The sequence below is a fragment of the Mustela putorius genome, unplaced genomic scaffold (assembly GCF_011764305.1).
Source record: "Mustela putorius furo isolate JIRA1106 unplaced genomic scaffold, ASM1176430v1.1 tig00003845_pilon_pilon_pilon, whole genome shotgun sequence".
Lineage (NCBI taxonomy): Eukaryota > Metazoa > Chordata > Mammalia > Carnivora > Mustelidae > Mustela > Mustela putorius.
In genome coordinates, this window is record NW_025421998.1 from 69,442,637 (window position 1) to 69,466,988 (window position 24,352).

At 40.4% G+C, this 24,352-nt stretch overlaps 1 protein-coding gene across 3 annotated transcripts in view; it reads right to left on the minus strand.

The window, feature by feature from the left end:
- DOCK4 (dedicator of cytokinesis 4) overlaps positions 1 to 24,352 on the minus strand; it is a 437,391-nt gene that overhangs the window by 77,294 nt on the left and 335,745 nt on the right. For all 3 annotated transcript variants that reach the window (XM_004741945.3, XM_004741944.3, XM_004741943.3), the window contains exons 27-28: positions 13,041 to 13,135; positions 1,634 to 1,709 (exon numbers count right to left, since the gene is read on the minus strand). In XM_004741945.3, coding sequence (XP_004742002.2) covers positions 1,634 to 1,709; positions 13,041 to 13,135 — 171 coding nt within the window. The remainder of the gene's footprint in view (positions 1 to 1,633; positions 1,710 to 13,040; positions 13,136 to 24,352) is intronic.

The following is a 24,352-nucleotide window of genomic DNA, read 5'->3' on the forward strand; positions in this document are numbered from 1 at the left end:
AATCTGGATATGGGTACATGGGGGTTCATCACACTATTCTCTCTGCTTTTACACATGCCTGAAATTTGCTGTAACAAAGAGGGAAAGCAAATAAATACTATCTATTTCTATACTGCTTCCGGGCCATACCCCAGGTTTCTTAAGGTCCCTGGTGTATGTTAAATCCTTTGTTTCTCTTATAATATGTCTGAGGTATAGGTTGGGCTATTTTATTCCTGCGAGAATTCATTTTTGGAACTCCTTTTAATGGAGAATTAAAAAAAAAAAAAGGCATACACTTCTCTGGGTATGCTAATTGCTTTAAATTCAGACAGTATGTAAAAATTCCCTGCCCAGACAAATCTTTTGAGTTTAAGGTTTCTTATACCAAAAACAGCACCAGAAAGAGATCAGAATAAAATTCCCAGAAATAAACTTAACCAAAAACATATGACATAATGGAAGGAAACTATTTCTTCATGGACACCAAGTAAAATTGGAAATAATAAAGAGAAACATCATAAAGAATTAATATCTTTTATGTATAAAGAGCTCTTATAAACAAAAAATATAAGAATGAGCAAAATAATGAAAAAGTCAAGAACAGATACTTCACAAACTAAACTAAACTAAAATATGAATTTTAGTCAGTAATTTTAGGTTGGTAGATATATAGGAAATCAAATATAATTGGCATAACCCTTAACTCATTGTTCCACTTACAAATATATATCCAAAAAATAATTAAGGATATATGCCAAATTTTATATTGTAAGAAGGCACATAGAGTAATTTCTAAGAATAAAATAGCAGAAACAACTAAATATTAAACAGCAGAGTTGTAATCATGAAATTTTCATATATTTATTATTGCACAGTATGATATAAAGACATAGTATACAAACTTTAAATTCCATTGGTTTTCACTGATTTGTGTTTTTTTTGTATTTTCTAGTTATCCAATAGGGACAGTTTATTCAATGTTGAATATGAAAAATGTTATTTAAAAAGAATAGGAAATACAGATGCCAAAACCTGAAAACATCATTAAGAAAGGAAGCCAAAACAGGCATTGCCCATCTTTGTTTACCATTTATCATCTTCCATTTAGAAAACAGTATATTAAGAATTCTTAGGCATACCAAATTATATTATAGATGTACCAAAAGTTCTGCCTTAAAGAATTTTACCAATCTTTTATTTTGTTTCTTTTCATTAATTCATTCTAAAAAAAAAAAAAATGTGATGATGGAGAAGTAAAGGAACTGAAGCATTTACTTCGTAAACATTTTCTTCATATAAACTCTACGTTAAAAAGTCCTAAAAACATATTCTAAGTTCCCCTTGTCACACATGAGGACCATACAAGAAAGAAGAATGAAAATTTATAGTAACAACAAGAAACTACGTCCACTTAAGCACTATGATTTCCACTAGGTTGGTAAGCATGATTATAGCCCTATCTTGTTCACAAATATAATGAAAACTTCTAATATTCATCATTAAAGCTAATATAGTCCAAGATTAATTTGGGGTAGGTGGAATAAATATGTTTTCCTATTATTAAGAGAAAGAAAATATGTTAGGTGATTTCCTCAAGTAGAAGGTGAAAGACCTCAGCTCAGACAGGAGAGTCATCCAAATGGATACTTACTTTATAATCAAAGTTTTCATTTAAGAAGTTCTTACGAAGTGCATCAGACAGGTATAGAACTGTTGTAATAATAACACTAGTGATTAAAAAAAAAAAGAAAGAACATTTTAATTTGGAAACTTCACATTAGTGAAAATTATGTATTAGATAAGAATAAAAAACAATTAAGGTAGAAGGAGAAAACCTTCAGGGGCACCTGCGTAGCTCAGTCAGTTAAGCATCCAACCCTTGGTTTCAGCTCAGGTCATGATCTCAGAGTCCTGAGATCAAGCCCCATGTCAGGCTCCGTGCTCAGTGTGAAGTCGGCTTGGGATTCTTTCCCTCTCCTTCTCCCTCTGCTTCTGCTCCCCTCCCCACCCCCCCAAAAATCAATCAATCAATCAATCAATCAATCCTTTAAAAAAGGAAAAGAAAAGAAAACCTTTAGGAAGCATGTTGAACAATATTACTTGAATACCATGTGCTAACTTTTTAAAATTTTCTTTAAAGTAATCTTTATATCCAACATGGGGCTTGAACTCATTACCTCCAGATCATGAGTCACATGCTCTACAGAATGAGTCAGCCAGGTGCCCCCAACGTGAAACAATCTTAGATGACTTGTATTTGAAACAGGAAAAAGGAACACCAGCCCCCCCCTCCAAAAAATCCATCACTGAAGTTGGGTTCTTTGTAAAATGATACCCAGATCTATGAGATCATATGACTCAGGCAGAAATATATCAATCTCCTGATGTTTTATAGTGCTTTTATTAATTTCTGAACAAAGCAAAATGATTAATCCAAGTTTAGTGTTCCACATTTGATGAACATGGAAGAAAGCCACACTTAAAAAAAATACAGAACAAGAAACTGGAGCCCAAAGATGAAATGGATGAAGTGAGAGAATATATTGAGAATTTATGAGAGATATTCTCTCTGTTCTCCCCCATTTAAGATATTATGGGGCAGGCAAGAGCTATGGAAGGCAGACTCCCTCTCTCCTGGTGACAGAATGCCACAAAAGAAACCATTACAGACTGTGAAATTGTCTATAATCCAGCAGTAAGCTGTGTGAAACTGCTAGTGGGTGGTAAGGCCATTCAGAGAATGGGGCATCTCAGGGCTGGAGAAATTAGGGAAAGATGAATCGACATTCAACTGGTTCATTTAATATTACATACAGCATTACATTGAAACAACACAGGTCATTCTCCAAAATACTATATACTAATGGTATATATATGGTTGATCCTGAAAACCTCCTCGGCCTCTGCTGAGACACATGCCCAGAGGAGTGTTTGCGAGACTTTAGTTCTCAGCACATGACCTCCAATAAAACAAAACACCCCACCAACTTCACACCTTGATTATCTTATTGGTAAAACCTGGACTAGAGGGATATTTACTAATTAGAAGAATATTTACAGTCTTTGAAACACATAAAGGTTCATTATCGATATCTGCTGGAAAATTCACTATGATCGCCTTCTCCTGGGATAGGGGAATATTAATGAGACTAAGTGGTTGGATGACTGAATGAGAATAGCTCAAGGTAAAGAAAGGGAAGAAGAAAAACCATCATTCCTCAGGCACCTGCTGTACCATGAGGAAGCACGTACATTTTATGTATGTCAATTACATCTTTCAAAGAATCTTACTGTGAAAGTTAAGTATAAGCAAAGCCCATGAAAATGAAAAGTCCTGTGGTATCTCCACTCTCACCTCAAACAGACGTACATTTTATGTATGTCAATTACATCTTTCAAAGAATCTTACTGTGAAAGTTAAGTATAAGCAAAGCCCATGAAAATGAAAAGTCCTGTGGTATTTCCACTCCCACCTCAAACAGGAGACATCATCAGTGACTATCCTATTAAAGAGATAAATCACCTGCAAGTAACAGTATTAAGTGGCAATTTTCCATAGCCACTAGCAAAATCAATGATGATAACTGAAGAAATCATTAAAATTCCCAAAGTAGTTTCTCTAAAACTTACATTATGAAACTAAAGCTTAATTATCAGATAATGGAATGCTAGCAAGGAGGAAGTAGTTCATCCTTAACACAGGGTTCTAAGCACAGATGTTCTGCTTTGGTATTCAATGGAGAAATATACCCAGTCCCACTATGCCAGAGTATCACATAAAAAAAACACTTTCTGGCCTATAACCATAGCAGGCCCATAACCATAACTGGATGAGCATCCAGTGGTAGTGAAACAGGACATATCTGGGATTTAGACTATTGGACCTAATGTCCGGGAAAGCGGCCAACACATTCAACCTTCCAAGTAAGAAGGTTATTCCACAGCAAAGATGACCCATTTGTTATTTATATGTTGGGTCCCAAACACACAAACAACATCCACAGCTTATTGGCCTCACTGTCACCCAGTGAGTCTTAACCTAGTGGCTCTGTGGATCACCCAGGAGCCTTTAAAATACAGAGAGATACCCCCAGAGATGCTAATGAAGGGACTGGCGTACAGCCTGGACAGCAGGAGTGTCAGGACTCCCAGGTGATTCTCAGGTGCACCCCGAACCGAGAAACACTTCTCTAGACAAAGTGGTGCTTCTCAGACGTTAGTGGGTACCCGGTGATCTAAGTTAAAATTCAGATTCTGCCTCAGTAGGCCTAAGGTGGGGCCTGAGACACTGCCATTTCTAACAAGCTCCAGGGGATGCTCTTGCTGGTCATCCTTGGTCCACCCTTTGAAGAGCAAGGCTCTTCAGAGGACTAAGCCAGAAACACATTCCAACAAACTCTGCCTCACATTCTCCTGGCTTCTAGAATTCCATGCCAGTCATTATATTTGGTAGTTCTTAAATGGGGAATGCAGTCCTTGTTCTAGATTGAACACCTTGTCCTCTCACGAAGGCGGTGTCATCCTTAGGCACCAAGAGGTACAGGGCATAGGACCATGATCTTTGGAGGAGCTTTGGAAAATGCAAAGACCTGAAAAAATGTTATGGGACCAAATTTTAAAACTGCAAAATAACAACTAAAATTAAGTTCATTGCATGTCCACAGAATACAACATTACTTATTTCATTGCTTGTCCAATTTCATATTTAGGCGACGTCTATTATATTTAAAAAAAAAAAGGATAGGTTACCTTTTACAACTTCACAGGAATTCCTAAACATACAGAAATGCTGAGAAATCACAAGCAAACGGAGTTAAACGACTCACTCACAGGCCAATAACTTAAAAAGCAAAATGTAAAAATTGCTTTTCACTTTCTCTCTTCAGTAAAATGCGGTGTGGGGATCTATTTAATATGTTTGATATGTTGAGAGGTAAGACCTCCAAAAACAAGACTTCTCAGAACTAGAAGGACGGAAAGTGAGTCTACTTCAAATGCTTTGCATTTATGCTTATAACACTCAGCTCAAGTCACGAAGGCAGCTCCCAGAGCTTTGTACAGTAACTCAGCACTGAGTCAGGATCCGGGCACACAGGCTCCAAGCCAGCTAAAGGCATTTGTACATTATTTTTCCTTCATTGTGGTCAATACCTGGGGTGTTTAGGGATCTTTCTTTACTTGTTCCAGTTTTTCCAAAACCATGTGGCTCCTTTGGTTTTATTCTTTTACTCATGACTCAGTTTCTGAATATAAGGACATCTCAAATCCCAACACTCTACTTCCATAGCCAAGAAAGCTTTGCAATCTGTTACTACAAATGGTCAAATGACTGATGGCTGCCACAGAAGTGTAGGCACAAGGATGACTTCCCACAACCTTCATCTATGGGCACAGCACCACAAAATTTACACATGAAAGAGGAACTGGTGCACAGGAAACCAAAATTTTTGCTTCAAGATTTTCAGCTGCCACCTCATTCTGGCATTTAGAAAGTTCTGAGGCAAGGCTATCTCCCTGCTATTGAAATCTCATCTACTTTTAATTTGTCTGTGGTAAACTACTTGGACCTGATAATATGCTTAAGTAAAAGGCCGCCTCCACAGATTAGACCTGGACTTGGAGAAGCAGCTTGTGGAGAAACTGGGTTTCAACAAGACTAATGTTTACACATTGAAACCCTATGGAATTCTAATGGTGGAGAACAACAACTTCCCTACAACCTGGTGGATGAATAGGGGTGGGAGAAATCAACACAAAGACACTGGGGGCAAAGGCAAATCCTTGAAGGCCATTCAGGGAACTGATCTAAGCTAGTGGTCCACAAGCTTTAGCGTGATTGACAAAATCATCTGGGGGATTTCTAAGACTTCAGGGCCTTACCGCCGCCGATGGCCTGGTGAGCTCCAGAGGGGGCCCAATGAGACAATTTTTTTTTTTTTAAGATTTTTGTTTGTTTCTTTATTTATTTGACAGAGAGAGATCACAAGTAGGTGGAGAGAGAGAGAGAGGAGGAAGCAGGCTCCCTACCGTGCAGAGAGACTGATGCAGGGCCTGATCCCAGCACCCCGGGATCATGACCTGAGCTGAAGGCAGAGGCTTTAACCCACTGAGCGACCCAGGCACCCTGAATGGGACAATTCTAATGCATGTGATCAACCTGTCTCATTTTGGGGACTGTGTCACAGATGGAGGAGAAGACAGCCAAGGGTTGGAACTAGGAGAGCAGTGACGTTGGGGGCCTTTGGAGATCTGGCCTTGTGAACCACTGCTTCACCAAGGGCCTAGCCCACAGTCAGTTTTACTGAATGACTGTAGCCTCACCACTATATCTAAACCTACGCTTTGTTGTACTTATTTGCGTACTAGGTAATTCTAAAATGAGAAGCTGGTAAAACATTTTATGCCTTTTTAAAAGCTATTTTGAAGAACGGACTGAAGGCACTCCAAGGCGAGGGCACAGTGTAAGCCAAAATGGAAGCAGGAAATGGAGTGATTGTGCTTTTAGTCAAGGAAGCATGCCGCGTGGGTGAGGAAGAACAAGAAAAGACTGAAACAGAGAGATTTAGGGATTTTAAAAACTCCCTTGACCTTCTCCAGTGAGCAGTACCAGCAGAAAGTCACTCATGTGTCAACGGGCTCAGTTTTAGCCCATCGGGCTCAGATCTTAAGGAAGCCTCTCATTCCTGGATTCATTCTTCCTGCCAGCTCCTCACAACTCACCAGGACATGGAGTATGCAGGAGGTTCTTGTAAATATTAGCTGTCGCTATTTAAGTTCGGCACATTCATCTGGGTAATGGATAGTCCGGGTAAAAATCAGTATCTTATCTCTCCCTAGACAGTAAATTGTTCAAGGATTATTACCCTAATAGAAAAACACCACCACCTACAGCAAAAAAGAGGGGTTAGCGGTGTTCATGGGTACTCAGCAGATTAGCTGCTCAACCTCCCCACTTTTCATCGCATATTCTGTCTTCCCTCCTGTTCCTGGGCCAAGGCTCCTAGCTAAGGCCAAGCTTTCTTTGTGTGCACAAGATCAGAGCTACTCTAAGTGTGGCACTTCGTTCATTGAGAAAGTTATACCGCAAAAAGCAATGCCAGCTAAACTAAAGTGCACGCCGATGTGGTTGGTTGCCTTTCCAAGGCAAGCTGCTCATGCAGAGGGAACCGGCAGTTCTCAACAGGCACACTGCTATCCTGCACTTGTCCCAACCCCACTCCCTTCCCCTGCCCAACTTGTTCCTTCACTTATTCCTGTTTTCTTCAGTAGCATCAGTACTTCTGTCTTTGCTGAGCCATGCCTATTTGTAAGCCAAAATACTATGTTATTCCATATCTTAAAAAGAGTCCTCGTCCCTCAACTCCTTCCAGATCCCCAGTTCACTGCCCCTTTCCACAGCAAAACTTCTAAAGAGCTGTTTTCACTTTCTCAGTTCCTAGCTGTTCTTGAATTCACTCTAAGAAGGCTTCCTCCTCCATCAGTGCCCTGGAAGAGCACATGTTATGGTCATCCCTATCTCCACTCCACTGCCAGATCCGGGGGCAACTGTCAGTCTTCATCATCTCCAACCTCCAGCAGCTCTTGATACTCCTTCCCTCATGAAATAAATACCTTCTTCACAGGACATGGTACTCTGCTGGCTCTCATCTTAAATCATGGGCTGCTCCTTTTCAGTCTCTTTGGCTAGATGTTTCTCCATGTCTTGACTGTTAAAATGGCAGCATGCTCTACAGCCCTGTCCTAAGTACTTTTTTCTTTTTAATCTGCTCTCTTCCTGGTGCTCTCATTCAGTGCTATGGCTTCAAATACCATCCATAGGCTGGTGACCCTCCAAGGCGCATCTCCAGCCCTAACCTCTCCCCTCAGCTCCATGTAAGCAGGTTTAGCTTCCTCTTCTGTTTCCACTAAGATATCTAGGAGCATTCCAGACTCCTGTTTTACCCAAGACTCTTCACCTGCCCCACCCCCAAAGTTTCTCCTCTGGTATCTCCCCACCCAAGTGAATAGCACCAGCCTTCATCCTTCTGTTCAGGCCAAAATTCTAAAGGCAAATCTTCCATTTTTTTCTCTGCCATCCACATCCCATCATCTGCAAATTATGTTACCTTGATCTTCAATATCAGTCTTAATACATTCACTGTAATCTACCTGTTCAAGCCATTAACATCTTAGCTGGATTGCTGTATTAAGCTCCTAACTGGTCCTTCTTGGTTTCTCTCCCTCTTTTCTAAAAAACAAACAAACAAACAAAAATCCCACAAAAAAACTTATTTATTTATTTCAGAGAGAGAGAGAGAGAGAGAGCACGCACATGAGTTGGGGCAGAGTGCAGGAGAGGGAGAAGCCGACTCCCCACTGAGCAGGGATTCCCCATGTGATGCTCAGTCCCAGGACCCTGTGATCATGACCTGAGCAAAAGGCAGATGCTTAACCAAGTGCCCTCTTCTTGGTTTCTTTTAATGTTTCTCTACTCCCTATATTTGGGCCCCATTTTCCTCTTCTAACCTCATCGTTACAGGTTCCTTCTTGCCTCATGTTCCAGCCACACTAACAGTCTTTCAGTTCCTTGAATGTGCCATATTTACTCTGACCACAGGGCCCTTGTATAAGCTATTCCTGCTGATAAGAAGATTCTTCCTTTGCTTTCTGCCTGTTAACTCCTCCTTTGGCTTTCAGCTCAAGTTTTATATCCTAATGAAAGAGGCTTCCAATCCCAGTTCAGAACAAATTTTCTTTCATAAACATCTTCAAAGAACTATGCTCTATCTGTTCGGCATTTATTTTATACTTTAGACACTGAAAAAATATTTGCTGAATCAATGGGTCAGTAAATAAATGAATGACCTTCCCTAAGAATCTTTGGATCCCATAAATTACCTATTTGCAACGCTCCTCTCATTTGAAAGCTAAATTAGCTGAAGGTAATAGTCAACTACATAATTCAGTGTTTGGTGAGCAAAAGCACAAAAGAAAATGTATGCTACATTTGAAGCCAACATGCACACAAGATAAAGAAAATAAGGGCCTGAACTTTCAACTGTAAGGCCAGAATATTTTACCTTCCTCAGTAAGCAAGTCTAAGATTTATCTCTTTGAAAATGTATAAAGCTGTGACTTTATTTTTGTACTATATTTTGCAATGTGTATGGGAAGGGGGTGGAGAGAAGCTTGTCTCAAAGTGTCCTGTATTTTTGGTACTTAATTTTCATCTCCCTTATGTTCCTTCTTTCTCAAATTGAGCAGTTGTTCTCATCAGAAACATCTACCAAGAACTTAACAGTGGGCATAATATAGCTTTGCAAACAAGCAAGAGAGACACATGTCTCATCCTTGAGCAAGTTAGGCTGGACAGTCTTACCGTGTTGCCCAATATTGGACATTCAGGTGGAAATAAACACAAGACCATACTAATCATCAAGTGTCTGGTCACAGCTTTTGGTAGAACTTCACATAAAGCAGGCAAGCCACAGGACTTGGACAACATAGTTTACAGATGAAAGTTAAAGGCTTTAAACCTACTTCAGGGACGCCTGGGTGGCTCATTGGTTGGGCAGCTGCTCAGGTCATGATCCCAGCACCCTGGGATCGAGTCCCACATCGGGCTCCTTGCTCAGCAGGGAGCCTGCTTCTCCCTCTGCCTCTGCCTGCCTCTCTGTCTGCTTGTGCTCACTTGCACTCTCTCCCTCTATCTCTGACAAGTAAATAAATAAAATCTTTAAAAAAAAAATAAAAAATAAACCTACTTCAAAATGGGAAGAAAGGACCAACACATCAAAGAATACGTATTTTGAGGGATGAGCTATTCAGTTGCATTTAAGGGTAGGGCAGTGGTGACTTTTCAGCTAGTTACTATCAATTTGACACGTATTAAGCACAGAGTGGGCAGTACAATTGGGAGTTTGGGTAAAAATGCCTCTTTGAGGGGCCCTGATCAAATGTTTGTCTAAGAAAGCACCATGGAGGGGCACCTGGGTGGCTCAGTGGGTTAAAGCCTCTGCCTTTGGCTTGGGTCATGATCGCAGAGTCCTAAGATCGAGCCCCGCATCGGGCTCTCTGCTCAGCAGGGAGCTAGTTTCCTCCTCTCTCTCTGCCTCTCTACCTACTTGTGATCTCTGTCTGTCAAATAAATAAAATCTTAAAAAAAAAAAAAAAAAAGCACCATGGAAGAAAGGTGGTAAACTTCAGAGATGTGGATCTAGCCCTTGCTTCTACAGTTTAGCAAATGATGTTTTCTTTTCAATATAAGCTAACAAGAGTGGACTAGAGTACGCCCAAGTGTGTGTGCGTGGGGGGGGGGGTGGAGGAGGGGAGGGGGTTGGGAGAGAGAGAAGGAGACTCCCTGCTGAGCAGAGCCAAACAGGGCTTGATCCCAAGAGCACAACCTGAGCCAAAGTCAAGAGTTGGACATTCAACCGACTGAGCTACCTAGGCGCCCCTCTCTTTAACATATTTCAAATATCTTTAACATCTTTCAGAAATTTACCTTTTAACCAGTATAGTAGTGGCTAATACTTTTTTATGGATTTCTAGTATATTCTAGAAAATACTGCATTCATAAGGCAAGAAAAATCTTACATGGTTTCATAATTTGAATGGGAAATGGCTAGGGTGTTTGCATGGGGAGAAGAGTGGGAAGCAGAGCAGCACAGAACAGTGTCTGTTCCAACTTGGCAGGTGTTCTCTACCAGACCCTGGAGTCCTCTCTCCAAATTGGATCGGACTTGCCATCACCAGTGGAAAAACAGTGCCCATTTCTCATCACCACTGACTGGAGTGGCAAGAGCATGATGTTACTGCATTTAGCAAAGGCTGATGGCCTTTTTCTTGGGTTTGCTTTGGGAGCATCTTCTGCTTAGACGTATTACACAGAGCTCATTCTAAACTAACCCATGCTCCTGTTTGGTTAACGCTGTAGATAAAGATCTTGAACACGAGGTATTTACTCAAAAGCAGAATCTATACTTCCAAGTCTGTTACTCATTTGTGTGACCATGAATCTTTATAAATGAAGTAGAGATTTTTAGGTAGGTAGAAAGAGAGAGAAAGAGACAGTGTTTAATTTTTAAAAAGGCACATTGTGGTCACGGTTTTCAGGAAGCTCAAGCAGAGCCTGTGTGGATAAGGAACAAAATGTCAAATTTATTTTTGGTTTGAATTTTTGCCATTGAATATTCTAATTCAAGTCAAAACATCCCTCTGCACACAGGGCAGGCATAATGACCACATGATGATGTTGTGTGATGGTGATGTCAGCAGCCTGGACCTCTTCCCAACTGGCTCCCTGGACCACTTCAGAGCCCTCTGCACGTACCTAGAATGTTAGATCTTTGGTAATAAGGCCAGATACATGACCAATAGCTTCCTTTAAACCTATGGCAGCCGGATATCCAGATGAAAAGATACTTGATTCTACTCACAGATATCCAACTAAATATGCTAAATTCTAAAGAGAGCTATTTCAAGAGTTTCAATTAGTCTTGAACATGGAAAAGCTGCTTCTGTACTTATGTAAAATATAATATGCCATATTATACTATTTGTTACTTCACAAGTTTTTAACACTTCGTTTTAACACCTCCACATCTATAAATGTATACTGCAGCAGAAGCCATATTAGGCGTATCTTATCAAAATCCAACCCTACATTCCTGGGGCTCTTACCACCATCATACCTGGCATCTGGGGATGGGACATATGGTATCTTTGGTCTACAGATAGATACCTGGAGAATACAACCTTTATCTTGAATATGAGGATGTTTGGGGCTGGACAAGAGGAAGAAGGAGAAGCAGGCAAATGTAGAATTGAAGGAAAGAATGTTTATGAAACAGTACATTATGAGTGTGGTCATAATGTACTTCAGTTTCCTAAAGAACTTCACCTTCATTCTGTATGCTGAGGTGACAGAGACAGGAAGCATGAGACCAGATACCACCATGACACTCTCCTGGAAGGTTCCTGACATTCAGGCTGCTGCCTAATCTCCTTTCTTGGCTCCTACTCCTTCAAGTACTGACTCTGATCATTTTTCCCCCCTGGATATGCCTAATACAAGCTAATTTTGCCAACCTTCAGAGATTCAACTTTATGTCAATATCTCCCCGAATGTCTTCTCTAGATCTAAATTTTGCTGACAGCATTATTTTCGGCTCTCTACTGGCCATATTTCTTGGCTGTATAAAAGGAACTTCAATCTTCATGTGTCCAACTTGAGGATCATATCTTACTCCTAGTGCTGAGCACATGGTAGATGCTTAATGTATCCTGCTGAGTTAAAATGAATTAAGAAAGATTAGAAAATTCTCAAGTGTCCAGCAACAGGGCTGGTTAAATAAATGATGGTACACCGATTCAACAGAACATTATATGCCTATAAAAGAAAAAAAGGAACATAAATGAATGAGGGGCTTTCTACGTATTAATGTGGAAAGAGTGCCAGGATTTTTAAGCAAAAGAGCAACATGAGGGGCGCCTGGGTGGCTCAGTGGGTAAGGCCGCTGCCTTCGGCTCAGGTCATGATCTCAGGGTCCTGGGATCGAGTCCCGCATCGGGCTCTCTGCTCAGCAGGGAGCCTGCTTCCTCCTCTCTCTCTCTCTCTCTCTCTCTGCGCCTGCCTCTCTGCCTACTTGTGATCTCTGTCTGTCAAATAAAATAAATAAAATCTTTAAAAAAAAAAAAAAAGAGCAACATGCAAAATAGTGTATATATTAAGCTACCTGCCAGGCTCTCTATAAAGGAACACCAGAAGTTCATGCAAGAAGGTAATAAAAGTGGTAACTATAGGCTGGGGATAAGGGATGAATAAAATAGGTGAGAGGAGGATTTCTCAATGTACACTCTTCTTGTATTGTTTGATTTCTGAACTATGTTAATGTTTCACCTGTTTAAAACAAATAGTAATATATATATTTTTCAAATGGGAGAAGTTAGTTCAGAGACAAAGAAAAAGAATCCCAGGACTTACAAACTTTCCAACTGGAGATCAAACTAGAAGAATCATTTGTACCTCCTCCCCTCCATATAACAAGCTGCAGTTATCATCAACTTAAAAGTCTTACTTGTTAGCCACCAAGCGCATAACAGTCCAGTCCTTTGGAAACATCTCTGGGCGTATCAATATTCGGAATACAGTAAATATCTGTAGCAGGAAATCCTTGGATAGGGAGGAAACAGAGCATTTTATTGAGTTATTGTAACTGTTCACACACTAAACACACACACACACACACACACACACACACAACACCGTTGTTGCCATTTCCAAGGCAACTACAGAGAAGGAAGTCATGCTTCCCTAATTCACCGGGAGAAGGAATCATCACCCTTCCCCTTCTCACCACCCAACTAGCTTGCTACCCTGCCCAAATGTTCTCTTTTCCTTTTCTTTCTCATACTCAGTGGGGATGAGCTTTCATTCCTCTTCACAAGCTCTAAACATTTAGATTTTATAAATAAAGAGGAACTGATAGTTGATTAGCAGACAGATATATTCTTTCTACTATTATAGCGTCCTCTACATCAGAACTTTTCTGATGGAGAGAACAATCAACAGTTCTCCCTTTTAGGTGGGTGTCAAAAATCACGAAGTTCTGTTCATTAAAAAGCATTTTAAGTGAACACCCATGTTTCTTCGAGGGCATTCTGAGGATACAGCGTCAATGGTAGGCATGCAGGTTTATAGCATCCGAGTGTGCTATGTAGAAGACACTCAAATAAGGATGTGTATTATACTGAGCCCAGTGCTGAGTGCTTAGTAGCTAGGATGGTGTCAAGGAATTCTTCACAGAGCTGTCATGCCAGAGGGTAATGGGATTTACTGAAATGTTATCTTTTTACTTTTTTTTTTAAAGATTTTATTTATTTATTGGTCAGAGAGAGAGGAGCTAGAGCAAGCACAGGCAGACAGAGTGGCAGGCAGAGGCAGAGGGAGAAGCAGGCTCCCTGCCAAGCAAGGAGCCGGATGTGGGACTCGATCCCAGGACCCTGAGATCATGACCTGAGCTGAAGGCAGCTGCTTAACCAACTGAGCCGCTCAGGCGTCCCGAGATGTTATTTTTCAACTGATCACCTAGAAACACTCTTGACAAGAAGCTACTGCAAGACACAGAAATACCTCTTTTCAATACATTTCAACTGACAGCAGCTCAAACGCTGTAGTATACTATACTTAACGGGCACTCAAGGAGACCCCATGCTACATGTACTGAACGACATAAAGCATGCCCAATCAGAATGAGATTGGCTCAGTCTAGCTTGAATTTTGATTTATTAACTAGAAAACCCAAAGATTTGCTGATAACCTTAAGTAGTGCTAGGAATATATCTCTCTACCAATCTGATGGAAGGCAACAGTATGGTGTTGCTTAATCTTAAAAAAGAACCCAACACATGAGAGTTTTATTTATGAAACCCAACAACACATTATGTTAAACATGTAAGCTGCTTGAATACAAGATTATGGTTGTCATTCATATCATCAGAAGATAGAATCTGAAAATATAAGAAACGTGGTAGCTCTGTGTGTGTGCATGTATGCGTGTGTGTGTGCACACGCATATGCGTGTGTGTGTGCGTGTGGTTTTTTAAAAGATACTCTAACAGCTTTGATCAAATCCATAAATATTGTGACACAAATTTATTTTGGCTTCTTGGGCATCAACACACGTACATATGTACTATGTGCCGTGTGAAAATATGCCCTCTGGGTCATTTGGCTTTAAATGGCCAGACAGATCTTTGTCATTTAGGCAGAATCACCAGACAGAGTTTCCCAAATGAATTCTACATCAGGTCAGACAATCTGGGGAAACACCTCACATTCTAACCCTCTTTTTATTTTTTTTATTTTTATTTTTTTTTAAAGATTTTATTTATTTATTTGTCAGAGAGTGAGCGAGCACGAGCACAGGCAGACAGAGTGGAAGGCAGAGTCAGAGGGAGAAGCAGGCTCCCTGCAGAGCAAGGAGCCCGATGTGGGACTTGATCCCAGGACGCTGGGATCATGACCTGAGCCGAAGGCAGCTGCTTAACCAACTGAGCCACCCAGGCGTCCCTCTAACACTCTTTTTAGAAAGCAGGTCATTATCATACTAAAACATTGAGAAACTTTTCTTAATGAATTCTAAAACTTATTCCAGAAAGTTTTTCAGTTCATTCTTTTCGGCTTCCCAGAATGACTATATATACTCTCTGCCAAAATGGATGTCTGAATTTACCTTTGAAAGAATTATATCTGAATTCAGTTTCCTATCTGGCTGCACTTGCTTAGATAGATTTCTTTTTTTCCTTCACTTAATTTACTTCACTTTAATTTCAGTTTTCCTTTATTTTATTTTATTTTATTTTTTCAGTGTAACAGTATTCATTGTTTTTGTACCACACCCAGTGCTCCATACCCTCTCCAATACCCACCACCTGGTTCCCCCAACCTCCCACCCCCAGCCCCTTCAAAACAAACCCTCAGATTGATTTTCAGAGTCTATAGTCTTTCATGGTTCACCTCCCCTTCCAAATTCCCTCAACTCCCTTCTCCTCTCCATCTCCCCTTGTCCTCCATGCTATTTGTTACGCTCCACAAATAAATGAAACCATATGATAATTGACTCTCTTTGCTTGACTTATTTCACTCAGCATAATCTCTTCCAGTCCCGTCCATGTTGCTACAAAAGTTGGGTATTCATCCTTTCTGATGGAGGCATAATACTCCATAGTGTATATGGACCACATCTTCCTTATCCATTCGTCTGTGAAGGGCATCTTGGTTCCTTCCCCAGTTTGGCGACCATGGCCATTGCTGCTATAAACATTGGAGTACAGATGGCCCTTCTTTTCACTACATCTGTATCTTTGGGGTAAATACCCAGGAGTGCAATTGCAGGGTCATAGGGAAGCTCTATTTTTAATTACTTGAGGAATCTCCACACTGTTTTCCAAAGTGGCTGCACCAACTTGCATTCCCACCAACAGTATAAGAGGGTTCCCCTTTCTCCACATCCTCTCCAACACACGTTGTTTCCTGTCTTGCTAATTTTGGCCATTCTAACTGGTGTAAGGTAGTATCTCAATGTGGTTTTAATTTGAATCTCCCTGATGGCTAGTGATGATGAACATATTTGCAAATGACAGTACAGACAAAAGGTTGATATCCAGGATCTATAAAGAACTCTTGAAACTCAACACACACAAAGCAGACAATCATATAAAAAAAAATGGGCAGAAGATATGAACAGACACTTCTCCAATGAAGACATACAAATGGCTACCAGACACATGAAAAAATGTTCATCATCACTAGCCATCAGGGAGATTCAAATTAGATAGATGTTTTAAAAAAAATCATGAAGGTGGGAGTCACTTCTCATGGTTCACAATGACTTACGAATAGCTTAATTTCTAAAATACTGAAATTTCATCTTTTTTAAAAAAATACTGAAATTTCATCATTATCCCTCAAACCTTTTAGAGAATTGGAAATTGGAGGTAGCACCCTTAGTAATGGAGTGTGTGTATGGGGGGAGGTAGGAGAGAGTGACAGAAGCTGCACAGGGCATTGGGGAAGGTATGTGCTATGCGGTGAGTGCTGTGAAGTGTATAAACCTGGCGATTCACAGACCTGTACCCCTGGGGCTAATAATACATTATACGTTAATTAAAAAAGAAGAAGAAGAAGAAGAAGAAGAAGAAGAAGAAGAAGAAGAAGAAGCAGCAGCAGCAGCCACATGGGGCAGAATTGTCTGAAAAACTGGCTACAGCAGGCAGGACATCTAACTTCTGGGCTGACAACTTTGGTTGCTCTTTTATAGTGCTCGGGTCAAAGGGAAAGTTATTCCCAGGTGGAAGAGTTGAACATAGATCATCTGTTTCAGTGCCATCTTGTTTTCTTATTCCCACTAATCTCACAGAATAAAAGGTGTGGTGGTGTGCGACACTGGGCCAACACCCATGTAGTGACATAAATCTTTGCTTCCCATAAGAAAACCTTTTAGTCTTTCAAATAGCTTCCTATGGTATCCATGCAAGCAAGCTTCATCTATCTTTATAGAACCCAACACATTGTGGCAATCTGACAATGTTTTGTCAGAGGATAACATAAACACCTTCTACTGTGACCCTCCTATGAGATAGAGCTCAGCAAGGATTTACCCTCAGCTGCCATGCAACGGGTTTCATTCCAACTCAGTTCCAGTCTTTTAAAGCACTAATACCCGAATGCTGGATTCTTCAACACCCCCTGCCTGCCCTCCTCAAATCCACTGCGGTTTCCCAGTCTGCCCTAAGTACTTCTCAGCTCTGATCATTTCACTGAATGGGTGCTTTTGCATGTCTATATGAAATTATTTTGCACACATAACAATAACAAACAGATCTTGCCTATAATTTAAAAAAAGAACATTACTAAAATAATATTCCTGTTTGGATAGCAACAAGGAGGTGTTTCATGTGCTGCTACTTTAAAATTGGTAGCCTGGGAGCAGTTTCTTTTTTGTTTGTTTACTTCAAATAGCACAATATGGTAACTTAACTGCATTACTGTTTTTATTCTGATCAGGGTACGAAACAGATAAAGGAACAGCGAGGTAGTACTTTATAGAAGCACTTTTTTCTTCAGTGCAAGAGGTTCAAGTAAGGAAGATCATGTGAAAACCAAAACAATAAGAATGCCCACAGTCAAACAGAAAAGAAAGCAAGAGCAATTTTTTATGACTTTAGAAATCATCACTAACATTTATTCATTCATAAATACTGAGTGCTCTATTATGTACCAGGCACTGTGTTAGACGCTGGGGACACCTAGTGGGGTAAGATACATTCTTTTTATTTTATTTGAATGCAAAAAGATACATTCTTTTATGTATGTATTTATTTATTTATGGAGTGTCTGCTACATGTCTTACCACAGCAGTCTGAACGGGATGCTTGCCTTCAGGGAGCGTGCAGTTTGGCGGGAGAGAAGAACGTTAATCTAAACACCACACAGATCTATGCATGTGCTGCAAACGAGGCGAAGTCTGAGGACCAGGTATTCCACGCAGAGGGAAGACTACCAGCAGGCCTTAAAGGCAAGAGACAACCCAGGGTTGCCTGGACTGCACTGGGGAGTGGCGAGAAATGGGGATGGAAGATCAAAAAAAAAGGTAAATAGATCTCACTCCTGCTCCATGGTAAGGGATGTGGAAATTTATCCTGAGGGCAATGTAAGGCAGTGAGAGGTTTTTAGGCAGTTGGGTGAGAGGATGAAATTTGTTTTACACTCATTTCCTGACGATATTGTACCAAAAACTGCTTGGTGTTGACACAGCATTCTGTGGTATCAGCGTAGCAGAAGACAGAAATGAAATTTATACAACAGAATGAGTGAGACACAGGAGGAGGAATTCCAAGTTCATGAAACATGAGTTAAGAACTCAAGAAAAGAAAGCATCAGGCCACGACAGGGTCTCCTTATGTCAAAAGCAACGGAAGGGAACAGAGCCTCCTAGGAACACATTTTCTTCACTTAGAATTTAAAGTATAGTCAAATATTGTTTTAAAAACTTGCCACAAATTTCAAATGTGTAACAGCGTTGGTATGGGGTTTGAATTTAATTAAAGGGTGTGAATAATTATTATCACATTGAAATTCATAACCTTAAAGGTGACTATGTAAGCATATTATGAAAAACTAACCCCCAAGTGGTCTTCAGTCTTCAAGAGCTAGAGAACTATTTTTTTTTAATAATACTATAAAGGCTATAAATTGGAATAAATGTACAGAAAAAGATGATTTATGAGGTATGCAGACATTATTAAGAGGATTGTTTCATTCAACAGAGATATATTGTCCCAGGCTCTGTGCTTAGGACACAAAGACATGGTCCCTACTCTCACAGAACATAGTCATCAAGGATCCAAGGAAAGAACATTTAGAAGGCAGCGCTGGGTGCTATCAGGGAGGGTGGGAAAGAGTGGGGCTAGGCGCCGCCATATTCTGTGAATACTTTGTACAGAAAGTGATTCCTGAGCTGGATTTTATAGTAAAGTAAAATCAGGGAGGGATTAATAGGGGGTAAAATAAAGCAATTCAAGCGAGTGAGTAATGGTAGACTAGGCATTTCAGGGAGACACACAAAAAAAATGATTCTGAGGAATTAAAAACTGTATAGTTGGCTAGGAATATGCGAGTAATTTTAAGTGGCTGTTGTGAAAGGGGTTTGGAGGAGGGTGAAGGATAATGAGGATGGAAGGTAGACTGAGGACGGGGATGACTCGGCAGAGACTGGACCTTGTCCCACAGGTGACGTGAAGTCCTCAGGGTTTTTAAGTTGGATTGTGACTTGATCAGATGGGCTTTTTCAAAGCTGGGGGCCAGTATATGGGCGACAATGAAAGGCTGTCAAGGTGCCATACTTCACTTTCAGAACAGGTATAATCACATGCTTAAAGCAGGATCCCCACTGTTCTATGTGAAAAGTCACAATCAACAAAGAACAGGAGACTCACTGCTCTCCATGTACAAGAAATACCACGGATATGGACAAACCTTTAGCCCTCAGCAGAAGGTGGGTGTATAATAAAACATTACTGACTGTAGAAGGAGGAAAAAAAAAACAACTCTAATCACTTCCTAGTATTTGCTTTTGTTCATTTCTAAAATACTGCCATGCTCCAAAGAAGGAAAGGTCTATACAATGCAGAGTACCAGCCCTCAGGTCCTTGCTCCTACACAGTTGTGTTGACATTGTGACTCAAACCACTCACAGAGAGCCCCTGAGGACCCAGGAGAGGCACGCTGTTCAAAATGCCAGAAGCCACTCCAACAGTAACTGGAGACATCCTGATTCTTCAAACAAGAATGGAGTTAAAACACCAATAACCTTAATAGATATGGGAACTCCGTACTTTTAAAATTTGTTTTCATTTAGAAAACCACTGTGAAATGCTAGGCCAAATCTTTCTTTGAATTGATATGAAGAAAGAAAAAAGCAGAGATGCTAGAGATAAACAACAAAAATATTTATCAGAATATTTCAGAGCGCCTGGGTTGCTCAGTCCGTCAAGCAGCTGCCTTCAGCTCAGGTCATGATCTCAGGGTCCTGGGATTGAGCCCCGCTTCGGGCTCTCTGCTCAGCAGGGAGCCTGCTTCCCCCTCCCTCTCTGCCTGCCTCTCTGCCTACTTGTGATCTCTCTCTCTGTCAAATAAATAAATAAAATCTTAAAAAAAAAAAAAAGAATATTTCAATGTATAATATGTCAGTACCAAGGAAGATTTAAAATGCATATATCCCGTGATCCAACAGTTTGATTTCCAGGAATTCGTTCTACAGCAATAAGGCCCAAGTCCACAGAGACATGTGTGTCACAATGTTCCCTGCTGTAACCTTCTCTGGGCAAATATAAGAAAGATCCTGAATGACCAGCAAAATGGGAATGATTAAATTATTAACATCCATATAGTGTGATTCAGTGCAATAAATGATATACTGAGCTCTACAATATTCATGCCATATTACTATGTGAAAAAGTGCAACTAATACGAATAATAGGAGTCCATTAAAAATGTGTGAATATATATAGATCAGAAAAAATACTATGTGAGGAGCGCCTGGGTGGCTCAGTGGGTTAAGCCGCTGCCTTCGGCTCAGGTCACGATCTCAGGGTCCTGGGATCGAGTCCCATATCGGGCTCTCTGCTCAGCAGGGAGCCTGCTTCCCCTCTCTCTCTCTCTGCCTGCCTCTCTCTCCATCTACTTGTGATCTCTCTCTGTCAAATAAATAAATAAAATCTTTAAAAAAAAATACTATGTGAGGATATAGCCTTATGTGTCAACAGTAGCTACATCTGGAGATGAGAATGCACGTGTGTGGAAGGGAGGGGGACATACTTTATCACTTTTAACCAGTAGGTAAGATGGTGGTTTTGGTGTCTAATCCCAGGATCAGCTACAATTTTCCATTAAATACCACTTTACTAAGCTGCACGTTTCCTTACATACAGTTCCCTTATATATATTCCATTTCTAACCTAAAGGTAGATACAAAACCTCCAAATAACTCTCCTTCCATTAATTTGGCCTTTTATTCCCACTTCATGACTGGAACTGCCTTATTACTTTTTAAGGAGTTGACAAATGAAATTTTATGCAATTTGATGGCAAAGATCTTGGTTGAACAAACCTCATTAAAGTTTAAGAAAAAGCTGAGTTTAGCTGCCTGAGCAAAGAGCTCCAATGTTAATAGAATTCCAGGCCCTCTCAGTTGCTTCCTTGCAGGTGTGGAAGGTGCTTGGGGCAGGTTAGTGGGGAGTAAAATGAGGCATGGCAGGAAAAGCATTGAGCACTGCAAGGCCCATGGCGGTGCAGGTAGGGGTGAGGGCGAGGAGGTATTCTAAGACTGCCATTGTTGTTTTTATACATCCCACTCATTTATAACCTAATGATTTAGATGCTCTTAATAACATTAAAGCATTAAGAGAGATTGTTTTATTAGTGTTGATATCCCTAACGTTTAGCCAAGGTGCTCAATAGATGTCTACTGAATCATGTAATTGACATTTGTAATGAAATCATAATGGTGCCTACCTCAGGGGATTGAGGATTAAATGAGTTAATATGAATCAGTCTTTTAGAACAGTACTTTGCATGTGTTGTTTCATAGAAGGGTATGCTGTTAGAAGTCCTCAGTTGCTTTACTACCAGAGTAAAATCTCAAAGTATTCTAAAAATTCTGGTTTTATAATCCATTCGGCAGCAAAACCTGACTTGAATTATTTAGTTTTCATTTAATCCCACTTAGAGTATTTTTTAACTGCAGAAATATTAAGATGTTAAATTATAGTGGCTATCCCAAATCCTACTAGAGGTCTTATACCACATACAGTATGTACACATTATCTTCCTGAAATGTCAAAGCTTCTAATTTCTAAAATAATGGTATTAAGGACTTCGCATAAGGGACAGTGGACTGGTGTTACTCTTCTTTGAAAGATCCTGTAATGTAGCTTTCAGTAGCATAAGCGGGTATTTGGCTTTGAAGAAAAAGGAGACTAAGAAAAATAGATCTGTTAAGAGGTGACCTCTGAACTTTTAAAATACGGATTAAAATCTGATGACTAATTAGCCTTTAATAAAATAAGTGACCTTGAGTTTGCCTTCATCCCAGTTACTCCACTCCCATTCTTACACTGGGAAAATGATCTTCCTTGTCAAGGCTACTTCCGTCCCCTCCTGCTGCCTTCTCAGGGAACCTTCCTACCTCGTGCACTTCTTCCTTGCACCTTCAGCTTCTCCTCTACCAGCTCTAATTGTTGCTATTTACACATGCTTACGTCTCCTCCATCCTGAATATTCCTATGATATCCAAAGTTCTCCTTTAGTAAACACCTGATCCTCCTTTCCTTGGAACATGGTATTAAGTTTACTGTGGCTTTTTCTCTTTTTATTCCTCAATTCATGACAGCTTGGCTTCTACCCTCCCCAATGCACTGAAATTGCTCATCGAGTTCATTGACAAAATTAAAGGATCCTTTTAGGATCGTACCACACCTCCTTGCAGCAGCAAGCAGTGTTCAACACTTCTTCCTCCTTGATGCTTGGATTCTATTCAGATCCCTTCAATTACATAGTCTACACTCTCCTTGAATGATCACCTTTACTCCCAATGATGTCAATGACAATTTCCAAATCCACATCTGCAGTCCAGCTTTCTCTCCTAAACTGTAGACACTGTCTATGAGACATGACCATTTTGATGTCTCTCGGGTGACCAAACTCTAGCTGAAACCAGATTTATGTTTGCTCCCTAACTTGTACACCCACACCACCTCGGGTTCCCCTTGCAGTGAATGGCACCAACAACTGGCCAGTTGTTAAAGAGCTTGGGAGTCATCTTCAGCTCTTATCTCTCCACCTCTTTATAAATTGAGTGACCAGCACTGCCAATTCAACTTCCTAAATGTCCCCAGAATCTACTACCATCATGATCATCTCACTTTCAGGCCATAGTTATTTCTAGTACAGACTGCATCAGATCCTTTATACGGTTCTGCCTCCCGTATACGTTCTGCCTCTCTTGGCTAATTCATTTTCAATAGTGCAACCAGCAGGTTTTTCTTAACTCAAATGGAACCATGGCTCTCCCTTCTTCCTTAAAACCATCTACAATTTCCAAATGTCCTTAAAGCCCACACACAGCCTTTTGTCTTACAACTCTCTTCTTCATACTTTATATTCTATCAAACATTCAACACATTTTTTTATTAACATATAATGTATTATTAGCCCCAGGGGTACAGGTCTGTGAATCGCCAGGTTTACATACTTCACAGCACTCACCATATCACATACCCTCTCCAATGTCCATATCCCCACCCCCCTCTCTCTATCCCTCTCCCCCCGACCCCCTTCAGTTTGTTTTGTGAGATTAAGAGTCTCTTATGGTTTCAACAAATGTTTCTTGAGTGCCTACAATGGTGGTGAGTATGTTCTGGGATCTGAGGATACAGCAGTGAACCAACCAAAGCTTCACACGCCAAGGAGCTTATAATCTAGTAGTTAGGGGTTGGGGATTCATACAAACAAATAAAACTAAAACATTCTGGGTTTGAATAACTGTTACAAAGGTGGCATAGAGAGTGCTTTGTCAGTTAGCACATCCTGGTATCATTTTAGCTGAGAGATCTAAATGTCCTAGACAAAGGTAAGTCCAGAACACTCCTACTCATCTCTTAGTTCTCAGCTGAGACCTCCCTTGGGGACTTTTCCTCCTGTCATGAATTTGGGTTGGCAGCAATTCCCAGATGTTCTCAAGCACCATGTGCTTACCCTGGGAGTTCGCTACCTGGGGGGTCAATGCCTATTACCTGTCTGATTTCTCCCCCTACAGGGACTGGACAATTTGTACCTGGTTACATAACAAAACCAGTAGTTTCCTGAATTTCTCAATCGATACTGCTTAAAGAACAGATGAAGTAATTAAGAGCACTCAATAATTTTCCTGGCCCGAAGGCCCAGTTAATTTTGAAGTGGGAAATGGTGAAATGGTGTGGGCTGACTGAAATGAGGAAAGGCCACATAAAACACTTTATTCATGACTTCCATTTGCTTTATTATTATTAACATGCATAATAAGGTATAAAACTCAATACCTAGATTAATTATGATTTTCAATGTGTGCTCCTCTGCTATTGTTTTATTCCCAGGCTCTGTAAAAATGAGTAGTAGCTTTTCCTATGGGAAATTTTAAAACATGAAGTCAAGACTTCTTACGTAAAACCTAATAGTTCCTTACCTGTTTTAAATATTCAACTTCTGAAGTTAATGACTACACAATTATCTTCCTTTTTAACCACATGAATTTCTGTGCATAGAGTGGGCGCTTTCTAAGGCCTTTTATCT